General features: G+C 39.9%; 1 protein-coding gene across 3 annotated transcripts in view; it reads right to left on the reverse strand.

Moving 5' to 3' along the window:
* Positions 1-24,037, reverse strand: part of LOC129723262 (uncharacterized) — a 96,209-nt gene that overhangs the window by 18,493 nt on the left and 53,679 nt on the right. For all 3 annotated transcript variants that reach the window (XM_055677374.1, XM_055677375.1, XM_055677376.1), the window contains 2 exons: positions 3,213-4,199; positions 2,110-3,147 (listed from right to left, as the gene is read on the reverse strand). In XM_055677374.1, the coding sequence (XP_055533349.1) occupies positions 2,110-3,147; positions 3,213-3,829 (1,655 nt within the window). In that variant the 5' untranslated portion in view covers positions 3,830-4,199. The remainder of the gene's footprint in view (positions 1-2,109; positions 3,148-3,212; positions 4,200-24,037) is intronic.

Consider the following 24,037-nt stretch of genomic DNA (forward strand, 5'->3'; position numbering starts at 1 on the left):
TGCGACTTTTAGGAACGTTCGGTGTGATGAACCCAGGCCTTAGACGCGCCTAGTCTTTGCACTGGGTTGTATGTGACTTTTTTTGTGGCTCCATTTCCATTTCAAACCCATGTGGTTCCAATATTCTGCTTGTTATTTTTCGGTCATATAAAAATGGCGTCTTTTCATAGGCCTGGATGAACCGCTTCGACTACCTACCAATGAAGGTGTTTGTCCAGTTGGTCCACCTTCAAAATCTCCCATGCTTTCAGCTCTATTCTGAGTGTACAAGCGAATAAGCCACAGGAGAATTCAGGTCCTATGAGCAATTCTCGCTGAAACTAGGCCACTAGGTGCACAAGGTCTTTCAAATTTGATATAAATGCACATAGTTATTAGAAATAGGGAAAAAAAGATAATGCCATTTTTGTTTGATCGAATTTGTTGATCCTTTGGACACCAAGGGGTGGAACAGTTTTCAGAAAAGTTGTAATTTTAGCAATTTTGATGTATTATTTGAGCTTTATCTCTAAAATTCGTTATGTAAAGTACTACAAGTAGCACTTTTCTGTTAAGAGAAATTCTGATCACTTCAAATGAAAGCCCTATGGCTTTCATTCGAAGTGATCAGAATTTAGGCCGCCATCTTTAGTTTGGCCGCCATCTTGGATTATATCAGAAAAATGCAATTTTGACCGTGTTCGCAAGTACCGATTTTCGACCATCATTGGAAAGCTGAGAAAAAATGCTATAAGATACAAGAAAAAAATTTGGTGAGCATCAGTGTTAACCTATCAATTGGACCTATTTTTCAAGCTGAGTTTCAAAATATTCAACGTACACCGCGCGATCAACGTAGTAACCTGTCTACCTGAGACCAAGTGGTTGCACATGTTATACCCTACTAGCTCCATAAATCATAATCGATTGATGCTACAAATAGTTCGCCATTACTTGTTTCGAGTTTAGTGAGAATAACGAATACAACACTAGCATGTTTGATACCAACAAAGCGATAAGTTTTTTATTACTAAGCCGTTCCACCAAAAATGTTCCAGTTTTAATATTTTTTTTATGTTGTCATTTTTAATTTGATGAAACTTTGCATAGACGTTTCTATAGGAAAAAGATGTCATATTATCCATTTTTTATATTATTATCTACAACTTTATAGAAAACGTCATACCGATCAAACAAACCGTTCTGGCCCTAAAAATATTTGTAATCATAAATACCTTCTCTAAATAGCATTTTCAATAGCTTCTCAATAATGAATCGTGCTCCAAAAAATTAAAGCAATAGCATAAAATGACATCTTTTGTCTATAAAAACGTCTATGCAAAGTTCTAGCATGCTGCAGCTGTATTGCCAGAAAAATTGAATGGTGAGCCGTTCGTCAGACATCCAATTAGTTTGGTGTGAATAACTTTTTCTACAAGCTTCGTAGCACCTTACAGTCTTCAGAAGAGTTTTTCCCAGGAAAATTTTCTACAAATATCATGTATCGATATATTTTTAGGAGTCAACTGGAAATATCTAGAGAATAAAATTTGAAAAAGTGGATTTTCCCATATAAAATCGTATGGAAACTTCAAAAATCGGGCGCAAAAATGTAGTTCCACCGATCGATCTGAAAAGTTACACAGTTGTTATATGACCCATAAGGAACACGAAAAGTGCATGGGAGCGAAAAAATAACACCATCGCTTTTTTTCGATATAACCGTGTCCCAATCTAGTGGACAATGCTTGAAGAGGACCTGCGAGCGCTCGGAGTTTTCCAACAAAGGGTGCTAAGAACCATCTTTGGCGGTATGCAGGAGAACGGAGTGTAGAGACGGAGAAAGGAGATCAAGCTTCTTTTAAAACTGATTGAATTGGTTTTCGATCGGATTTGGACAGAATTTAGATTGGATTTTGTTTGGATTTCAGGTGAATTTGATTTAAATCGAATTGAAGTATACTCTGAGAGTGTTTGGAAAGAATTGGAATTGAATTTGCTGATGGTTTGAACTGTTTTCAAAGTGAACTGGATTTGAATTGGATTGGGTTTATATTGAACTGGATTTGGATTGAATTGGATTGCCTAATTCGAAAACATCAATACAAACCACATTTTTCTTCAAATTACCTAATATGAAAAAGCGGACTCTGCGGCTCGAGCATAATTTCCTTCGGGGTCCCTGTGACAGTTAGCGACGGATGGCCTGTCGCTTGGCCTACCAGGGGACTGACTGCGCCGGACGTGGGACTTTTTTGGTGCACCGCGAGGTTGTTTTTGAAGTACAACTTCGGCAGTGTCGGTCGTTGCCGTTTTTCCGGCAACTTTTTCCCGGGAATGGTCTCGATCGGCGGAGGAATCGGTTTGTGTTCCTCTTTGTGAACAATGATATGGTTGTTGTTGGCGGCATTAGCGGCGGCTGCCGTCGCAGAGCTGTGTTTTGTCGATTCCAGACTGTTACCGTTCATGATACTGCTGCTGTTGGTGTGCTTTATGATGTTGGAATAGTTGCCGGTGTCGTAGTGACTGTAGTTATTGTTAATGTTATTGGCGGAGAATTTAATATTTTCGACTGTTTTGAGGTTATGCTGGTGAGTGGGAACTGGCGTAAAAGCCGGCGAAGAAACCGGTTCCACAATCGCCTCGAACTTGTTGAGGTTTTTCGGCAATGGCGCTAGACCACGAACGTAGTCGTAGATCTGATCGATTTCGTCGTACTCGTCGGCAATCGAACCATTCTGACTACCACTTCCTCCTAGCGACGGAGAAAACCGATTAGAATCACAGCTGTTGCTTTTCTTCAGTACATATCCATTTGCGGTTAAGCCCGAGAGACTGGATGTCACTTTTCGATTGGCGGATTGCTTTGCTGTTTCCTTCTTATCCTTGTCACCTAGCTTCAGGTCGATAATCTGCAACCGATCACGGGCATCCACCAAAAGACGTTGCGCTTTGTCCAGGAAGCGAGAAAACTCAATAAAATGATCCAACTGATCCATATTTTTTGCTCTCTGAATTTTTATCTTGGCATTCAACGGTACCGATATCAGGTCCATGTCTTTCTGCAACGGTAAAGCGAATATCCGATCTACTTCGACACAGCCCAGCAGACGTAGTTCCGGTATAAACGGTTGCTTCATCCCTTTGGGAGCCGTACCGTGGACTAACCTGCAAATGAAGTAAATACCCTAGTTAATAAACTGATATACTTATAGAAAAAAGCAATAACATACCTAACAGTTACTGGCATTCGTTTCTGTAACAGATTGCTGACTGAATGTACACCGCTAATACTATCCTCTTTAGCAATAGGTGAAAATTTGGCTTTGGCTTCTAATGGCAAACTAACGATTTCGTCCTTGGACGTCTTGCACTGCAGATACTTGCCGTTGTCTGAGATCGTAGTGAGAATTTCGCCCGCGTGTAGCGACTTACTGTTGTGGTTGCAGCGGACGGTTTCGCGCACCAGTACACGGAAATTTCGTCGTTTCGACAGTTCCAGGACACTCTCGATGCAACGTGTCGACCGGCCATCCTCGCTGAGAAGTTCGAAGAATCCAGGATAGGTTTCGGGGATCAGCACTTTGGGTCCGACGTTTGTACTTTTTCGACCTTCCTTGATTTTGACCGGTTGTGCTAGAATCTGATATTTCTTACCAGCATTGAGAAATAGTGCCGTGCTTTGAAGTGAGGGATTCGATAGGGTTGGCACGCCCAAGTTGTAATACTGGCCTTTTACGATCTTACCGACCGCCGGCAAATCGGTTTTCGCGAAATCTTTCAGATAGACCGGTTGCGAATCGCCAAAACGAGATGCCGCCAGAATGATTTGGCCATCCGTTGCGGCCATTGCCGTGGATGAGGAGGAAGTATTGGATCCGTCTGACGGGGAATGTTGAGTCGATACGAAGAGCGGGTTCCGGTCCTGATGGTGAACAACTTGCGTTGTTCGGCGACGGATGCGGAGAAAATAGTTTGCAATCTGCTGGCTGAAGCTCGCCGTTTGTGGCACTATCACATCTTCGATCGTTTTGGGGGGCGGTGGTGAGGGTGGCGGCAAACTCGTAAGATCCGTCTGGTGCTGCGACACGATGAATGAGCGAGCAGAACTTGTTCGTACGGGTACCGGAGGCTTGGGGAGGTGAATGTTGACGCCGTAATGGTGGTGGGTTTCCTGCGCCGGCTCAATCGTGGCGGTTGGAAATTTATGCTTGCATTATCTGAAAGAGAGAAAGAAAAAGGAACAAAAAAAAAATTCTTCAGTAAAAAGCACAAAATTTGAACGTCAATCACGCTGCCTAAACTTAAAAAAAAAAACTCATTCCGAAAACAACCCACAAATGCCGGCCTACTTCACTATGCTATGATTCATTTCACACGTGCAGATTAGTGTTGGGTTCAAAAAACTGTAAAACGAAGAATAACACAAACGCTTTCCAGGTTCCCAATCAATCCGCAAGCGGTACATATCGCAATTCCCGGCCCGCCCGAGGGCCTATCACCAACTACAACTCCAATGCTAATCAACCATCGCTCATTTTCCTCTCCGGTGTACGCTTCTAGCCTTTGAATCGCGCGCGATTTCTTGGCCGATTTGCATCCGGACGGCGTGCGCGGCGGAAGCCACGTTTAAGTTGGTAATCAATTTTGAGTGAAAACAGAATTAATCACTCACCACCACAGTGCCGCCCACCCCAGCAGCCAGCCAGCATCAGACAAACTAACCGCCAGTCGCACCACAGAACTGACTGGGCTGACTGATGAGACTGATGGCTGTGGTTGCCACAACTGTTGCCAGAAGGCAGCTCGTAAACCCAATCTCGCTGTCTGGTTGCTGCTGGTGGGTTCTGATAGCGGTAGAATCTGAGCCTATCGGCTGCGCCAGGGCCCCTCTCTGTCTCTCTTTCTTTGGAGGAGGCTGATGCGGTTCAACGGCGGACGGATTTGCGCCCCGGCCGGGGTGGTGCAATCACACGAAAGCACATTGATGTGCAGGCAATTAATTTTTAATTACAGTCAATTAATACGATAGAATGATTAGATTATAGGCCCGTGCGGCTGAAGTGATGGTACATGTCCTTCGAGGAAAGCGCGCAGAATTGTAGTTTAATTTTTACCGTCAAGATGTGTTGGTGTGTGTGTATGAGGGAGCGTTTGGGATTTTGGTGATGTTTTATTTTCACATAAACAGTGTTTGAAATGAAAGTTTATCCGATTGTCCATTACCTTCTGAATGTCGTAGAACATCTACTTGAATTCTGACAAATATATTATTGATAAAAAGCAGTAATTTTATTTTTTGTAGTGAAAAATAAATTGAAATCTCCATCTTCATGATTCAATGAAATCTTCATTGCGCGTCTTTCAAAAATTTTGGAAAATTTAGGACGATGAGTTTTGGTTCTGGATGATATCGTTCTAAATTATTTCTTAAAAATCTTAATATTTAAATTATTGATTTTCGTATCTTTATAAACATATTCATTTAATCTTAGAAAACAATAAAATAAAGAATAAATATATTTTTATGAAAACTCCTGTGGGGCCCATTATGGGCACCAACATGATTGGAGGCAATTAGCAATATGTACATCACAATTCAACTCATCAGATGGACTTGTAATAGATGTAAGTCGATTCCTGGAGTAATTTCATGAATTTTGATATCCATCCGATCTTCTTGGTGGTCATATAGGACCCCACGGGAATCTGTTTCTGCATAGCCGTGCATTCCGTGGATAACTCATCAGATGGACACGAAATGGATAAAAATCGATTCCTGGAGTGATTTCAGGAATTTCGATACTAATGTTGTTCGGTTTTATTGACAATTGTAACAACAAGCTCACGAAGATCCGGATACACGAACCAGATATGGTCACAGGTTTATGTCGGTCCCGGATTCTAAAAGTAGACAGATTTTACAATCTCTTGTCAGGCCAAGCTCGAAAATCGATCAAGAATAATTTTTCTCATTCCACTTTGTACGCAAAAGTTGTAGCACATCTTATAGGAAACAACTTTGTCAAAGACACCGTTCTTCTATCTGCCTGGTGTAATTGGTGTAATCATGTGTTTTATTATTATAGATTTAAAAAAAAGTCAAAAAAGGCTATAAAAAGTGATATAAAAAAAAATGATTTTGAGAGGCTTCCTATAGAGATCTCCACAAAAGTCCATTTGAAAAAGCAGATAGAAGTACGGTGTCTTCGCCAAAATTGTTTCTCATAAAACTTGCAAAATTTTTTTGCATTAAAATGGATATTGATAGGCAGTGTAAAATGAAATTCATTTCTCACTTTTAGGTAGATTAATCACAAAATTGCAACTTCTATAATATATAGAATAATTATTGGAATAACTTTGCTTAAGACACTATGACTTTAAAATCATTTTTCTGTGGTTCAAAATGATTCCCATCGCAGCTTTGGAAACATTGTGCAATGGTTAATATTAGAAATTATAGACGAAGATAAAAAATTTAGTAAAAACACACAAAGTTTGGATACACAAATCAACGTGAACCCTCATTGATACAACTCTAATGTAAATTTTAGAAACTGTTTCACACAGCGTTTACGAAACTGTTTAATTGTTCATGTTTCAAGCTTAATTTTTGTTTGAAAAATATTTTATTTTTAAATCATGTTAAATCTAAAAAAAATTAAAATGTAAAATGTATAGGAGAACTGTGGACAAACTGCCCAGTCGGAGCAAAACGCACCACTGCAATATCTTATGAAATACACACTTTTTGGGGTAATTCAGAAATTGATCGATTCTATTTTACGTTATTAACACGTGTAGTTCATGTAAACTTTCTAAATTGCATAGATCAAAAATTGAAAAATATGTTTAGAGTCCTATTTCTTGCATTTCATACCCTGTTTTCGTAAGGCATTACGCCACCAGAAAACAATACCACGTAGGTACCTGGAAACTGCTCTTACCATGAGTAATAGTGTTGATATTCAGGAGCCAACGGGAAAGTTTTGTTAGCATTTATGTCTATACAAAGTTAAAACTACGGGAAAACAATTTGAATTTCCAAAAGAATAAAACAGTTCATTTCGAAAGCTTAAAGATTGTTTTTTTATCATTGATTTAATGATAATTTGAATTCACTGATCAAAAAGATTGTCAATCTAGTTGCACTGCGCATAGCAACACATTCGCGCATGCGCTGGTTAACAATTGTCATAGCAATACAATCGTGTTTGCGCTAGTCAACAATTGTCAAAACCTTTGTAAAACGTAGGTAGTGTTGTTTTGCTTCTGCATTGCTCCAAAAAAAACCTTCTAGGATACTTCAGATCCGGAAAAATCGAATTAGAGACTATCTAGGTGATTCCGGGTCATTCTGGTTGTGCGGTTATATAAAAAAGGCAGCGTATCTTACCTCTTCCTTGTGGCGGCCTGTGTAGCGGGCCAAGAAATGAGCCGACGTTTAAGAAGGAGAATGTGGCCAACCGAGATTACAAACAAAACACGTTGGTAAAGTAGCGGTCCCCAAAGCTGTATACGAATCTGCTTACAAAGTTAGACTGTGTCATGGACGACGAAATCAAGGCGAATTTTAAGCGTCTTCCCAGATAAAAGTTTTACACTGCATTAGGAAAAGGAAAGATGGTCGAAATTTCCAAAATCATTCAAACCAACTATCGAAGTTCCCAAAAAAATACCTCGGCATTTTCATCACCATGGGAACCATCAATTAAGAGATTTTTTTTTCACGCGGATTCCGGAATTTACGCGGTTTTTTACGTGTTTTTTTTTACGCGGCACGTAAAAAGCGACTTTAGTGTACATCCAAGAGTGCCTGAAAAAAATCAGGTTCTGGCGGACTTGGCGAGCTACCACTGCACAGTGGTTTAAAATAGCAATGTCGCGAACTTAATTCTATAGTGCCTAAGTGCTATACTTTAGGACTATACTGTCTTCAAAGCAATTGTTTGTATTGAAATTGCCCACATGATGGTGCTATGCAACAATAGTCATAGCCTACTATGCAAAAAATAAAGTTTCTAACTTTTTTGTTTCTGCATGAAACTAAAAGTTTACTTTGGCAAAGTTGTAGATAATTTCATTACAAGCAACTTTGCTAACAAGACTTTTGCTCTATATACTGTAGATTTTGAAAGAACTTAAGTTTCGTATGACTATGTCCGTAAAATCTGTTTTTTGCTTCTAACTTTTTGGTTTGATATTTTTTATAAACACACTGTTGTAGAGAATTTTAGGCCTTATCATGCTTTAAAAATTCCATGAAAACACTATGCTGAAATTCCTATTGGTTCAAAAGATAAAAGCAATATTAATAATAATTTGCCCTATTTTTAACTGTGGATTAGAGAAAAAGGGGGACGCCCGGAAGTACACACTCACAGCTTCAGGTTAGAACTACAAAATGGTGGAAGAGTTACTCGTCCGACTCGTCACAATTTTGAGAAAGAGCGTTAAACATTTTCGTAGTTTTGCGTACTTTTCCTTCAGCGGAACGAGATATCTTCATAGTAACACAGCCAACGTTTGACGTGTATTGTCATCGAAAACGTTGAGTAAGGCTGTTTTTAAAACAAAACTTAGGCAATGAAGATACTGAAAGGGACAAACGATCTAAGTGATTTCGTAGAGTGATTATGATAATATTCCATTCTATGCAGATTTCGTCTGCTAGTTTTTGCTATTTTGTGCTCTTGGTGTGTACAAAAAATGATGCTTTTTTAACATTTTTTGGCAATAACTCGATTTGTATGGAAGCTATCTATTTCGTGTCTTCTACAAAGTTGTGTGTTTCAATGATATACAAATATATGTTGAACATTATTACCTTCTAAATGTTACAGTTTTTTGTATATTCGAGAAAAACTAATTTTAAAAACAAGTCTAATAAGAGACGTTATATATCCAAAACAAGAAGAGTTAGAAGAAAAGTTTGTAATAACTTTATCTATAACTTTGCTGAAGACACCATTTCTCTGAAACGTAAGGCTAAAAAGTTAGATTTTGCAGCGCCACTAGCGGTTGAGTTACGAACAAATTTTTTTTGTCATTAATTGAGCCTTTTTATATACTAGATATCTTCGGAAGATAGTATGTCAATCAAACCATTATTTGGAGAGCAAATGAATTAAGTTCACGTTTTTGAACTCTCGTACCACTGTGCGGGTGCGGCGCTTCTCGTGGCTTACGGAAAAACTCATTTAAGTTTCTGAAAAAGTTTCCATCACCATCAAAACTCACAGGAACAGTTGAGAAGCTATAATCTTTCATTTATTCCATTTTGAACTCTGGGGCCGCACCTGTGTTTTCGGCGTTTGGCGTGTTTACCAGTGTAATTAATGTTCAATTTTTTAAATTTTTTTGCGGTGTGTATTTTTACATCCAAACGAAAGGATTGCCTATGGGAAATCCTCTCTCTCTTTTCTTACGTGAGCTTTCTGTGGCAAACTTGGGAAATTACCTAGATAAACTAAGCAAACTGTACCAAAAAAAAACAACAAGTATAAATTCCATAATTAATATAAATTCCATGGATAACAATCATAGGAAATAACAGTGACCATCCTGTAGCAAAGCTATTTTGTCTTATATGGACTCATCACTGCGACCAAAAATGTTGATCCACTGTGATATTGCCCGGATGTCTGTTGAATTCCAAGCTTCTGTTATTGGCATTACAGTTATTAAGAGTAAGCAGTAAGCTAATTATTCATTCAAGCTCGTGTGTTTGCTGCATTCTTTCAATAACGCTTACTACTTCACTTGTTCTTCCGGCAAATTGTCGCATTTTTTTATTTCTTTTATGTACCTCTAACTTAAAGAAATAACTTAAGTAACAATCAAAACGCTGAATTTTTCCAGAAATAACGAGGAAAATAGTAATCCGTAACAAAAGTTATTTATTTTTACTTATTTTCATCAACTTCACGGTTTTGCAAAATTCAAGATTTTTTTACCAAAAGTTAGGGTGAATAATTTTTTTTTTCATTCCGGATAATCGAATCACAGAAAAAAATATTCAAATTTGCGATTAACGAACATAAAATAAATATTTCCTTATTTTTATTTTACTAATATGATGCAGTGGCGTAACCAGAAATTATTTTTGGTGCGAAAAGAGATAAAAACTTGAGAAGCAAAAAAAAAATTATTGGACATTGATTATTTTTACTTAATTCGAACATGTCCCAAACATGCCGTACGTAACATAAATGGTAACAAATATACCAGAGAGAATGGTAAAGGTAAAATTTCCTAATAAAAATTACAAACGAACACCAAAAAAATCAAATTCCGGATAATCCGGATAATCGCGTCCGATCTTTACTGGAATAGAAATAACATAAAAAAAACAACATAAAAAATTTAAAAATGTTTTAATTTTTAAAAAATTTTCTTTATTTTTATGAAATAATTCAGGCTACTATTTAGTTTTTTTTTCTTTTTTCTGCGTTTGGTTGTAAATTTTTGCATTATCAGATGAGTTGAATTCGACTTAAAAAAATTTTTTGAAAGCAGAAATGTAAAATTTATCTGTGATTCCGTCAAATCATTATAAGAAATCAAAGAACTAACCGATCGATGTCCGAGTAAACATTTGGTGATTCTACGCTAGTTTGTTCTCCATGTGCCAATCAAGTTTCAACTAAACATTAAATCATCAAACTGTTAAGCCCTCCTGCTGTTTGTTTAATGTGTTCTACTGCAAGCTGCTAATGCGCTATACAAGTTCACTGAGCAAACTCAGCCAAGTTTCAGCCGATAATATAGGCTCTCTACTACAGAACAGCTGAACTATCTATCAACTCCATCAGGCCAACAATAATTCGCAAGCAGAACCGCTCGTCGTTCAAGGTTATCTCTTGCCGAAGCTATTGTAGGCATATTATATTCCAGCGGGGTGAGCCTGTTCCAATTTCACAGCGAGTGCCGCGGAGGCGATCTACTGCAGGAATAACTTCATTCGAGCGGGTGGAGGTGTGTCGGATTTCTGCCGACTTCTCGGGGTTGCATAATAGTTTTTAATGATCCTGCTTACGTTGCTGTTGCGTTTTGTTCGCTGTTCCGGCTTGTATATCCAGTCCCTAGTTTGAGTCCGAAGGGAGAATCGGACAACTGGGACCACATGTGACTACCGTCAAAAGCTCCACTGAGCCACTCCTCGGTGGCTGATTCGCCCAAGTGTGATCCAAGGTCTGAACCGTTGATATAATTAAATTGTAAAATTAGCAATCGGTAATTGCCGCACGGTCGGTATTTTGTGCCTGCGCTCTTGGGAACAACCCGTCCAGTCCTGAGTTGTCAGATATTAGTCCAACTAACGACGCATTCAGCAAGCAGCTGACGACCACCACATGGGATTCCGCATTGGCGCAAAGTGGCAGGGTCTCAAAGGTGAAAGATTGCGGGTTGGCGATAATAGTGTACAGTTTGGCCGGATTTTTACTGAGCGGTACTTTAAATGACTCACTTTACCAATGCCAATGGGTGGTTTGTTCACCAGCAGCAGTGTCCGATATGTTACAAACGGACTAGAGGACTAGAGGCACACGTGCGGATTGGTCTTCAAGATATGCCGCCTCAGCACCCTAAAGCGATTCAATTCCAAAACAATTGGAAGGTCAATTGCATGTTGATCTCCGACCGTTTTCGATCGTTGACAAATGAGACTTACGCAAAAGCAATTTATCGTGTAGTTTGAACATGAAAGTGAAACTTTGGTCAGCACGGAGGACAAATCGTAATCGCATCGCATGTAAATCCTTCCGACGAAAGTAAAAGTTAATTGTCTGGTTGAGCTTCGTTCGATTTCATGCGATCACTCAGCCATTCATCAAAGGCTCGGCATCGCGCTGAGATGACAATTTGGATAAGATTGCCTAAAGGTCGGTTCATAACCGGTTTCAGATGAAAGTGAATTTTGTTTTCGGCTGCTGTCGCGACGCGACACCGTAAGCCAAAACATAAACAGGAAATGTTGGCGAGAGCGTTGACTCAAGCGGAACGGTGAAGTGAAGCGGAAAATAAAAAAAAACACGGATGTGTACTATGTTTAAGGCATAATATTTTTGCGGGACAAATATTTGCAAAACTCAACTGTCGAACTTCATAAAACGAACGTAAATCTATCGGTTACCGTTTCCTCATTGCTACTAACTTATTTTTACTATTCCTGACACAGCATTTTGTTCTGCACATCAGCCGAACCTCTTCAGAGCATCAAGTTCGCGGGCGCCTCGAGGGTCTTAAAGTTAACATTCCTACTGACGAGTTCATTAACAAAAGCGCGAACTTGCTCGAGGGGGCATTAAAAATGCCGACGACCCCTTGCCATATATGTCGGTATATGGTATGCATTCCACCGATAGCAGCAGTAAGCACTCAACGTACCTGCATGCTGCCGCTTCTTTGCATTACGCGCGCTTGAAGATGAGGATGCTGCCGCGCGCTGTCCATCCAATTTGTGCAGTCAAAGCACGCAAATAATAGTCAGCAATCAAATTCTGCCTGTAATCAACTTCGAGTCAACATATGCCGTCGAGATTGTCGTCTAGAAGATTGATTGCTGGAGGATATGTTTTTGTAGGCGATCGAATTCAATGTTTTTTTTTTCGTGGGGGCAGCGTGTGATAGGCGTCTTACGGTGGTGAGTTAGATGAAATGTACCCGCGTAGCGTCTACTCTTATGTCGTTTTCGTTTTCGCTGTGTACTACACGCAAATGACACTTTTGACACCGAAAATGTTTTATTTGATTTTTCGTGTTACCCTTTTTCTGTCTCTCCCTACACTTTTTCTGTCACTGATGACACCCGAAAAAAGCAGAGTGTGCTGTAGGAAGTTACCAACACATTCCCACGTATGTGTCAAAACTGGTTTGTTTTGGTTTTCGTTCCACGTGGTAAAGTGTCAGGTAATTTTTTTCTCAGTACATTTGCGAGATGGACATATGAAATGGAAACGAGACAAAATGACGAATGCGATTATGACCAAAACAAAACGAATTGACAGCTATCCCATTATTACGCATACCAATGCAATGACACTGAAAATGTTTTATTTGAAGCTGCAAAGTATAGCACGGAAAAAGTGTAGTACACCGCGAAAACGAAAACGACATTAGTAACTAATTTTTTTTGTTCGTTTTTGTAAATGTGATCTTTACGACCAATTGGAAATGATTGCTCGTGGTATACATGGTAATGATTGCTCGTGGTATACATGGTACACAAGGTATACATTTCGTATACAATATACATTTCGCTAAAAAACATAACCTTTCTGTAATTGAATGTGAACATTAGCCAAGCTTCGTTTTTCTATCACGCAACGACGAACGTAAAGCCTAGATGCTTACATTCTGCTGTCAGCACCTGATCTTTATGAAGACATTGCATCATCTTGAGAATAATTTGGTATCATGGTTTTTGTGGATTTTTTTTTTCAGATGATATGAGTCACGAATTGCCTTAATAGCCAATTAATGTGTTTTTTATTATTTGTTTTAAGTTACATTATTTACATTATTGTGTTTAGTTATTGTTATCTTGTTGTTTTTGTGGTACCGTCAGCCGGGGTGAGATTGAGCCATCCAACCCGTGGCCAGTCAGCCATCTGTTCTGGATCAGAAGACTAGTCTTTCTTGGTTAAGTATTTATAGGAAATTTATTCAAGAAAGATTGGTCTTGTGATCGACATGGAATTCCTGATAAAGATCACGTCGAGACGATAATTTTTCAAAAAAAAAAGAAAAATCCAAATCCAAAAAATATATTGGCCTGCAAAAAAAATTCGGTTCTTTAGGCATCTCGAGCATATCTTGAGAAGCTTGAAGAATTTCAGGTGAAATAAGATTTTGTTGCGTTTTCTTTTGTTAGCAGAGGTATTTTTCAATTTTTTTAAGGTTATTCTTAAATAAGTCATAAACTCATTTGTCATAAACTTTGCTTAAACTCTTTAAGACATTTTCAACTAAGCTCAATTCAGAATCACTTTTGTCTTCAATCTATGAATCCAGTTTTTTTCTGGATTCCAAGAGCGTTCCTTAGCCTTTTGAGTTAGCTCGGAATACCAAGTTGGCTTCATACGTTTTTTTTTTTTCAGAAGATTCGTTAACATTTTTTAGACGATTTTTTTGCTTTTGTTTCTTTTTTTGCCTAAGAAGCATTTTTTAGCACTTTTTGGTTAATTTATGATCATATTTTATTTTAATCTCTTCTGTTTAATAAGAGCGTCTCAAACTATTATTTCCATTGTTGACATTGCTAGCCTTCTGAAGACGTTTTTCAACTGAACTGGATTTGGAATTCATCTTTTTAATTTAAAAAAAAGTGCTTTCAGATGTTTAAAGCTACATTTACTAGAGTTTTTATGCATTTCAAATTAAAGTTAATATATTTTTCTCTTCAGTTTGAATTTTTCTGAATTGTAGTTGCTTTTTTATGTTATTATAAACTAATTTGAGACCAATTTTTTCAGCTGTTTTTCTTGTTTTAGAGGCGTTTCTCCGATCATTCGGATGTTTTTTTTTTAATTAAAAATTAATGTCCAAGAACACAGATGCCATTTGTTCTTTGCGAGCATAGGCTAGCTGAATATCTGTAGAAAGCAACGCAAGACAGTCATTCGTTCCTTTGGCACGGCGGAAGCCAAATTGAGTATCTGATAGTAGACCGTTTGATTCGACCCAATGGTCTAAACGAAATGATACTCCGATTTTTTCCATCAATTTCCGGATACAGGATAGCATTGCAATCGGCCTATAAGAGTTGTGCTCAGAAGCTGGTTTCCCTGGTTTTTGGATGGCGATCACCTTCACTTGCCTCCAATCCTGCGGTACAATGTTTTGCTCCAGGAACTTATTGAACAAGTTCAACAGGCGCCTCTTGGCATTGCCGGGTAGATTCTTCAACAAGTTGAATTTGGTTCTATCTAACCCAGGCGCGTTATTGTTACAGGACAGGAGGGCAACTGAAAATTCTGCCATCGTAAGAGGTGATTCTATCGCGTCGTGGCCCGGAGACGCATCGCGAACAATATTTTGCTCAGGAACAGAGTCCGGACATACTTTCCTGGCAAAATCAAATATCCACCGACTTGAAGACTCCTCGCTTTCGTTGACCGTTATACGATTTCGCATTCTTTGGGCTGTGTTCCAAAGAGTGCTCATCGATGTCTCCCTCGACGTTTCGTTTACTAACCAGCGCCAATATCCACGTTTCTTTGCTCGGACCAAGCTTTTGAACTTGGTCTCAAGCTCCAAATACCGCTTAAAGTCATCGGGTTGACCTTTCACCCAAAAGAAGGCCTTAAACGCGTCGGATTTTTCCGTGTAGACATCGGAGCACTCTTTATCCCACCATGGAGTGGGAGGCCGTTCTTTGATCGTCACGCCGGGATATTTCTTCGTTTGGGCTTGCAACGCGGGGTCGAGAATCAAGCCCGCGAGGAGGTTGTATTCTTCAAGTGGTGGGTGATGTTGAATCGACTCGACAGCTTCTGATATCATTTCCTCGTATAATTTCCAATCGATATTCCGTGTGAGGTCATACGGAATATCAACTGATCGCGTGCGAGTTGAACCATTATCAATTGAAATTTGAATAGGCAAATGATCGCTACCGTGGGGATCGAGGACTACCTTCCATATGCAATCCAACCGTAGCGATGTTGAACATAAAGATAAATCTAAAGCACTGGGGCGCGCTGGAGGTTTCGGAACGCGTGTCATATCCCCGTTGTTTAATATTGTCATGTCGAAGTCGTCGCAGAGGTTATAGATCAAAGAGGAACGGTTATCATTAGAAGGGGAACCCCAAGCCACGCCGTGAGGGTTAAAATCTCCTAAAATCAAACGTGGCGAGGGAAGAAGTTCTATTAAATCAAAGAGCAGCCGTTGCCCAACTTGTGCTCTGGGAGGAATATATATTGAGGCAATACAAAGCTCTTTACCTTGTATTGTCATTTGACATGCGACAGCTGCGACGCCTGGGACCGTGGGGAGGTTAATACGATAGAAGGAATAGCACTTCTTAATTCCTAGAAGTACTCCTCCGTAAGGGGTGTCTCGGTCGAGGCTGCAAAATGCATCGCATTTATGCTTATTAATCAAAACTTTAAATGAATCAATTTTGGGGATGATACTTCTACAATTCCACTGTAAAATAGAGATAGAATCCTTCATCTCAGCCGATGAATTAGCCATCGAAGGATACGATCGCTGCAAGGAGGGGCCATTTAGCAGTCAACTGCTTCAAAAACGTTTCAACTGTTGGTAGAAATGCCAGCAGAAGACTTTTAAGAGGATCAGTTATGTTGAAATTTTCAAAAATCCAGTCCACAATATCTGAAAACTTCAGCAGTCCAGATTCTGGCTGAATCTTGGACGAAAAAGAAGGAACAGTTGGGTTTTCTGATGTTCCTGGAAGTGCCGGAAACTCCTTACTTGAATTCAGTTTTGCCTATCCCGGAGGAGTTTGCTTCGGATTTTCTACAGCACTTTTTTTGTTTCTTAGTATCAGTCACTTCAGATGGCGACCTTCTCTGTCCTTTCCTAGGAAGCCTAGGAGAAGAAATGTTTTTCCTCTTCCTAGATTTCCCGGGTTCAACAAAAGAAGATTCCCCAACTGAATCGTCAGAATCAGACTCATCGGATGGCAAGACCTCGAAGAGATTCGGGGAAACCAGTTTGGTGGCAGCGGCCTCTTTGAGCATTTCTGCGAAAGTACGCTTAGAGCGCTCTTTCAGAGACCGCTTGATCTTGTCTTGGCGCTGTTTGTACGCGGGACATGCAGACAGCTCATGCGGAGTCTGCCCACAATAAACTTTTCAGCACCCTTATTACAGGCGTCATCCGCATGTTGCTCTCCGCACTTGCCACAACGTGCTTTATTGCCACAGTGGGAGGCCGTATGGCCCAACTGTTTGCACTTGAGGCAATTCATTACCCGCGGTACAAACAAGCGCACGGGCAGACGCACTTTGTCCACGAGCACATAGCTCGGCAGAGCAGACCCGGCGAAATTCACGCGAAAAGAGTCTGAAGGGGTGTAAGTTTTTACACCCTTGTCGAGCGATACTGAATGTAATTGCTTACATTCAAGTATCTTGGCAGGTTCAAGGCTAGAATCCTTGAAAAGGCCTTTTCCAGCCTTCAACAGGTCCTCGACAGTCAGACTCGATTCGCTGACCACACCGTCAATCTCAACTACGCGAGCTGGAATGTACACGTGGTACTCCCGCGTGAATAGCTCACAAGCAGCAATCTCGTTTGCTTGCTTGAGGTCGGACACCAAAACACGCAGCTTATTCGGGCGTACTTTGGTAATTTCAGTCACGGCTGTAAACCGTGCCAGATCTTTTCATATTTGCATTGTGTTCAATGCTTTCACTTTCGGCCGGAAAAATGCAGCCCTAATACCAACTTTGCCCTCCGGATACTGCTTAAGCCGATGGGTAGCTTCCTGCGGGGTTCCATTATTAACCCTTGGAACTTTGTATCCGGGAGGGCTAGGCGGTAGAACGAGCGGTTTTTCATCCCCACGTTCGTCGTCCATGTTGGACGCGAAAGCCACACACGCAAAATGCCAATCAACAAATAATATTGTAGAAAAAAACCAAGAAAAAAAAAACTACTTATCTTCTGCAGCCGCTCTCCACCGCAATCAGCGCACGGGCGATGCCAATCTCCAGTCCTTCACACAAGAGTCCGCTAGCAAAAGCTGCAGCCGCTCCAGCCACATAGCAGCACCAGTACAGCCAAACAGCAGTACGCCGGGTACTGGATCTCTCGCAGTAGCGACACAACGTACAGTCTGTGGCGTACGGTAGCAATAGGCGATGATGCGTTCCTTTGTCTTCAATAGACGACGGCAACGAGCAGCAGTGCACACGCAATACAATGCACGGTGACCTTGAAGGCGAATGGCTGCAGAAAGGAGCGACACGTATGTGCAAGCGCTGCAATGTTGTTATAATAATTCATTTCAAATCATGTTTTCAGCCACAGAAAGGAGCACAACATCATAGAAGTTCATCACTTATTTTGGACACTTTCCTTCCATATGTTTTTCGAATCTATTTATATTATTCTTTTTCAGCTATGGAAGGCAGTCAACCGAGATCATTTTAACATGCCCTAATACTTCCTATTGTCTTTCATAATTCATTTTCGAAAACCGACCATGTTCATTTTGTTTATTGGCACAATGACTGTGCAAAATTTCAGCTCAATCGTACATGATTTAGGGGTGCCTAAAGCGTTCAAAGTAGTGATTTTTCGACCCTCGACAATCTACCAAGGGGGGAATACAAGAAATTGGGAAAATAGAAATTTTTTTTTCGATGTCAAATTACTTAAAAATGCATAAAACGTCGAAATTCTGTGCTATCTCAAAAAAATATTTAGGCCGAAAAGCGACCTTCTGGAACTCAGCCGTTTTTTGGACAACCGAAGGCTTATAATGGGATATTTAAAAACTGGCTTCTAAAATGACTCACAACTCGTTCCAAACCAGATTTTAATTATTTTAATGTTCATTGGGTATGTAGAACCTGATTTTCATTAGTGGGGTTCATTTATGGTAGATTTTCGAGGGTCGAAAAATCACAACTTTGAGCACTTTGAAGCACTGCTACATCATGTTCGATTGAGTTAAAATTTTGCACAGATAATTTTTGTGTACCAGTGAACAAAATGTTCATGACAGGTTTTCGAAATTCGTGATGATTTTTTTTCCATACAGTCATTGTGACCCCAATGTACATGATCATATCTATATTGTTACATACTTCAATTAAATCATGGTCATATCAAATAAATTTCTTTTTGAGTGTCTTAGTAGAATGGAATTGAATATTGAGAATTGGTTATGTTTCCATTTAATTCTACTACAAAAAATCGAATACCCTTTAATCTGTGGACTGGACAGTCTACATAGCACTGATGATGGTTGCATGTAGCAGCCGAAATACGTATCTGCGGGCGGTATTCGATTTTATGTAGTAGAATTAAATGGAAACATAACCTATTCTCAATATTCAAGGTCATATCACTTATTAAAGTGAATCCTGATCAAAAACCTACCCACCTAACAAACACTTCCTGCCATGGTCTTTGTAGGGATGCAGAGCAGGGATGTTACGGATGTGATTTTTCAGATACCTGCAGATGCAGTTGCGGATGAGGATATGTGATTACGGATGCAGATGTTGATGCGGATGTTCCGCATTCACGGATGCGGGTATCCGTAGCATCTCTTGTATTATATTTTGCTTTTTTCACGTAACCATGCCCCTCCCAGTGCAAAAATTATTTGGGCGAGCAGTAAATACACCAAGGAAAATTTTTCTGCAATATTTTATGAAGCGATATATTTTTTTCAATATTCGTATGGTATGATGCGGATACGGATGCGTATGCGGATATGTGATTACGGATGCAGATGTTGATGCGGATATCAATTTTCATGTGGATGTTCCGCATTTGCGGATGCGGATGCGGATATCCGTTACATCCCTAATGCAGAGGTATACTCGGTCTCTAACAAAGCAAAGACTACATTCTAACATTCCTTTCTTATTGTGAGTTTCGTGCGGCACTGACATAACTCGAAACTCATGGTTCCAAGAGAAACGGGGTTGAACAATTTGCGTTTAAATTACCTTTATTACATCTATGAAAACTATGAGCAAGTTAAAATCATTTATTTTGAGCATGATGTTGATTTGAATTCCAATAGCTGATGGTGCTTATGACTCAGTTTTTTTTCGTGAATTTTGAAATAAGGTTTTGTGAATTAAAACTTTATTTGGCATCGTTTGACATAACAATTTCAAAATGAAAAAAATTCCAGATTGTGCCGGTGTCGCACGAAACTGACCACATACCCACCTAACTGTAAGGACGCAGCCACGCCGTTTTTGGTCAATGAAAAAAATCGGGTCATTGAATGATGCACAGTGAGAAGGAATTACCAATCCCAGTCGTTCTTTCATTGCGCATCTTGAGTGAGGCTCGGACCCATCACGGAGTAGCAACGATTGATATGCTAAGCTAAGCTATAATTTTTAAGGCGAGTAATGTCCGGCAAGTAAACTTGCAGACTCATTTTCTGTTTATAGACAGCATACGATTCAGTTAAGCGCAACGAGTTATGGCTAATTCTACCTGAACACGGTTTTTCAACAAAGGTTTAAAGGTTTCTCATCATGCGTCAGGAAAAGCAGCAAAACCTTGGTACTACATTGCGATTCGAAAATCGACCTTCTGTTTATAATGCACAGACTGCGCAGCTAACTGTTTTAGTGTACAGAACAATTGCGGGGCTGTAGCGCTACGATCCTACTGACACTTACAGTCTCTCCCGAGCCGAGATTAGAATCTATGACAACTGGCTTGTGATTAGGTGGGGTCATCATCAATTTTCCGTGAAATTTTTTGACCCTACGGTTTGAATCTGTACTGATATTTTTGTTTTGTTTTAAATGATCATCATAAGTACAAGTACAAGTACAAGTACAAAATATTTAACGCCTTCTCAACCAAATACTATAGAAAACACTTTCACTTGTACAATCGTTTTTACTTTTCTATGTTACCGGAAAAATATTATTATGCAAATGATTACATTCATAAGTGTTATTACGATTGTAATCATTTACATATTACCTTGATAATGTTCATCTTTAACTACTATGATAATAATAGAATCGGGTTTGGGAACATCTTGCTGCGTTTAAATAGGATCCGTTTATTATCAAGCGTTTTTAAAGAACGCCCCGAGGTGAAAGCGACACTGTATAAAATGCAATCAAATCACTAATTACTACTCATACTGCGTACATTTTTTTTCATTTCATTAGCTCTGGTCTGGAGACACTTTGGCCCAGCCTTCTTGCTGGGTGCACTTTCGCGTTGCCCCAGGGAACAGACAGAAAACTGGTTGGAAAGAGGTGTTGTTCATCAGTGTCAACTGTCGGAATCAGTGGAATGATGTAATTAAAGCGCCATTGAGCATGACACTAAAAGGACAGGCTTTCACCATTCTCGAGCCTCAAGGCTCTCGTACTCGTGGCACTTACGTGGAGCAAAAGTCGAGGTTGAGGTCAAGTTGGATTTGAATGCACTTTAGTGCATTTTCAGTAAAAAAAGTCAGAGGAACAGCATACACTAAGGTCGTTTTTTAGGCGTTTTTTTTACGCGGGATTTTTTACGCGGCTTATTTACGCAGATTTCGGAATTTACGCGGTTTGTTTTACGCGGATTCAGGAATTCACGCGTTTTTTTTGCGCGGATTCCGGAATTTACGCGGTTTTTTTACGCGGATTCCGGAATTTACGCGGTTTTTTATTACGCGTTTTTTTTTATGCGGCACGTATCCCCCGCGTAAAAAGCGACTTCAGTGTATTTTCGATTCGAGTATTTCCCTCCAGAATCTTCAATCTTTCATAGTTTGCAGAAGCTTAATCACAGCTAAATCAGCTGGCAGAAACGGTAGTTGTTAGTTGTTAGCTATAGAAAAACCCTAGTAGCACTTTTCCAGCATGGCTAATTGATTACTTTTCAGCCGCAAGCGTCGAGTTCCTCTCAACGGTTGAAACGAGGTAGTTCCTAAGGAGGACCAACCGAGGTTGAAGCGCGGCAACAATTGATCTGGACCCGCCTTGAAAAACCACTAAGCCGCACATGCTGCAGAAGGTAAAAATCGGCGGTGACATGTACTCTGCACCGCATACATTGTTCGCGAATGGCGACCATGTGTTAGAGTGTGTATAAATCTTTACCATGAAGTACAGATTTCCGATAGTTGCTTATGCCGCCTACCAGTTCGGTTTCGAGATCATGATTCACGGTTGCATGCTGGAGCGGTTACGCTGCGTGTCGATTCGGATGGTAAATATGGCCAGGGAACACGAGACAAATTAGAGCGAATTGTTTGTTGCGCTACCTCGGTTTCACCCACTCGAAAGTGTCTGGAATGCAGTACTGGTTATACGTGAATATGAGGGGTACTCTAAAATCTATAATATTGCGCAGTGAGTACAGAATCCATCAATATCCGCTGCTACAGAAGTGGAAGTGACAACTGTCTTAATTTAGGTCATTCCTACGTAATTTGAATACATTCGTTTCGAGTGCGTAAAATTAGATGACTAATAGCGAATTCGTTTATTAACTTGGATAGGTAATAGATAATTTATTGTAATAGAAAAGATCGTATCAGTTCGATTGTGCAAAGTTTGGACCAAAACGAATTTCCTCGATTTCACCGTGCAACAATGTTAGGGCACAGCGAAAACTGACCTGAGAGCTGCTGCGGCCTCTTGTGTAGCCTCCGGCTAGATCGAGATCAAGTTCAAAAGTCGCGTACGTGATTTCGGTGAATCTATGATTAACGGGTATGATAGTTTAATTTCCGTGCCCGTTGTTCGCCTTCGAGACGAGGCATGCGATCGCTATCGTGATTGTACGAGAAAGTTGTTCCTGCAAAAGGCCAAGCCCCAAGTCCAGTGTCAGTCAGTCAGCCTGTCAGTGAATTTTAGCTATAAGCAACGAACTGATCGCGGAATAATCGGTTCGAAGTCAAGCTTTTTTTTTTTCGTTGCCTGGTTATTGATTATCTGTTACCGATTTCAGCAAAAAGAGTTTAATCGCTTTCTAGTGTGGCCAAAAATACTAACTGTCAGAGCAAATTGTTCTCCTTGACTTAAAGGCCAGTCTTCACGTTTGAATACGTGAGCACACTAGAGCTAGACTACCCGATCAGAAAAGCAGAACTAGAAAATTACAAAATTCTATCAACACGAGATACAAATAACAAATTTTGATACGAATTTGTATTTTCTCATATGCTTTTGATAACGAAATTGAATCCGATTGAGTTATGATAACAAATTCTGAAATGAAGTTGTTCTGAAACAAGTCTAACAGATTTTTTATCTCTATCGAAACCTGTTTTTTCTAACAATAGTTGTTATTATACTGTTCTATATGCTAACTTATTTTGTTAGAAAGCTGATACGTTAGTTACAAAGCTTGATATGGGTTTGATACTAGTGAAATCATTTTTGTTACAATTTCTGGTATTTTAACACCTAACGGGATCAAATTGAAAACACAACCTAAAAGGTTTTTCTCATAACACACTAACAGCTTCTGTTACAGTTTTGTTTTGCCCTTCTGATCGGGTAGGCCTCCGTTGGCGCATAAAACAGACACGTTTAATTGCCGGTTGGTCGCGTTACAAGACCATCAAAAATAGTAAAACTAGAAGGCATAAATTTTTCTGCCGAGCTTAGATTTCTTTTGCGGACCAGTTTGCCATGCCCGCAGCCAAGACGACGGATAAGTTCAGATCGTGGAAACAAGTTCCCAGACTCGGCGGGGTAAGTTTGGTTGCGTAACGAGTGTACCCCGTCTTGCACGATGCTGGTGGTCTGTCAGTTCTCCAAAAATGGCAGAAGAACGAGCGAACTAATAACTCAATTAATTAGATTCGGTGGGGTAAACTTACACTTAAACTGCACGATCCGGGCGGTGAATAAGAAGAAAACATCGAATCCTTACCTGAAAGCAGAGGAGAAAGAGGAGGAAAATCATTAGGCGAATTCGTCTTTTCGGTGCAAAATAACAATGGCTTTCCGGCATAATGAGCATCTATCTGTCTTTGGCGATCCCGGACTGATACTAATCATTATTAGCGTTGCTCGCCTTCTACTGGGCGCAGAAGAAGATGCTTTATGCAACACTGTGGGGAGCTTGTTTGCTAAGTTTTCCCTGCCTGTAAGTGAGACATTGCCCTTTTATGGGTTGCCAGCAACAGGCGGACTGGATGATTGTTCGATTTAATTACACTCCATTCTGATGGATGGTGGTTCGGTGCGGTTGATGAGATTTTATTGGTGCTTGTTTTTTCGAGTCAGCGAATTTGGCATTTGTGTTTGATTTATTTTTGTCTGCGAAGATTACTGGTCTTTATTGAAATTCAGGCAGTTACTGATACGGTAACGAAAGCGAAGCTAAATTAACACAAATAAAGCCAAGATGAAGAGAAATC

The sequence above is a fragment of the Wyeomyia smithii genome, chromosome 2 (assembly GCF_029784165.1).
Source record: "Wyeomyia smithii strain HCP4-BCI-WySm-NY-G18 chromosome 2, ASM2978416v1, whole genome shotgun sequence".
Taxonomy (NCBI): domain Eukaryota; kingdom Metazoa; phylum Arthropoda; class Insecta; order Diptera; family Culicidae; genus Wyeomyia; species Wyeomyia smithii.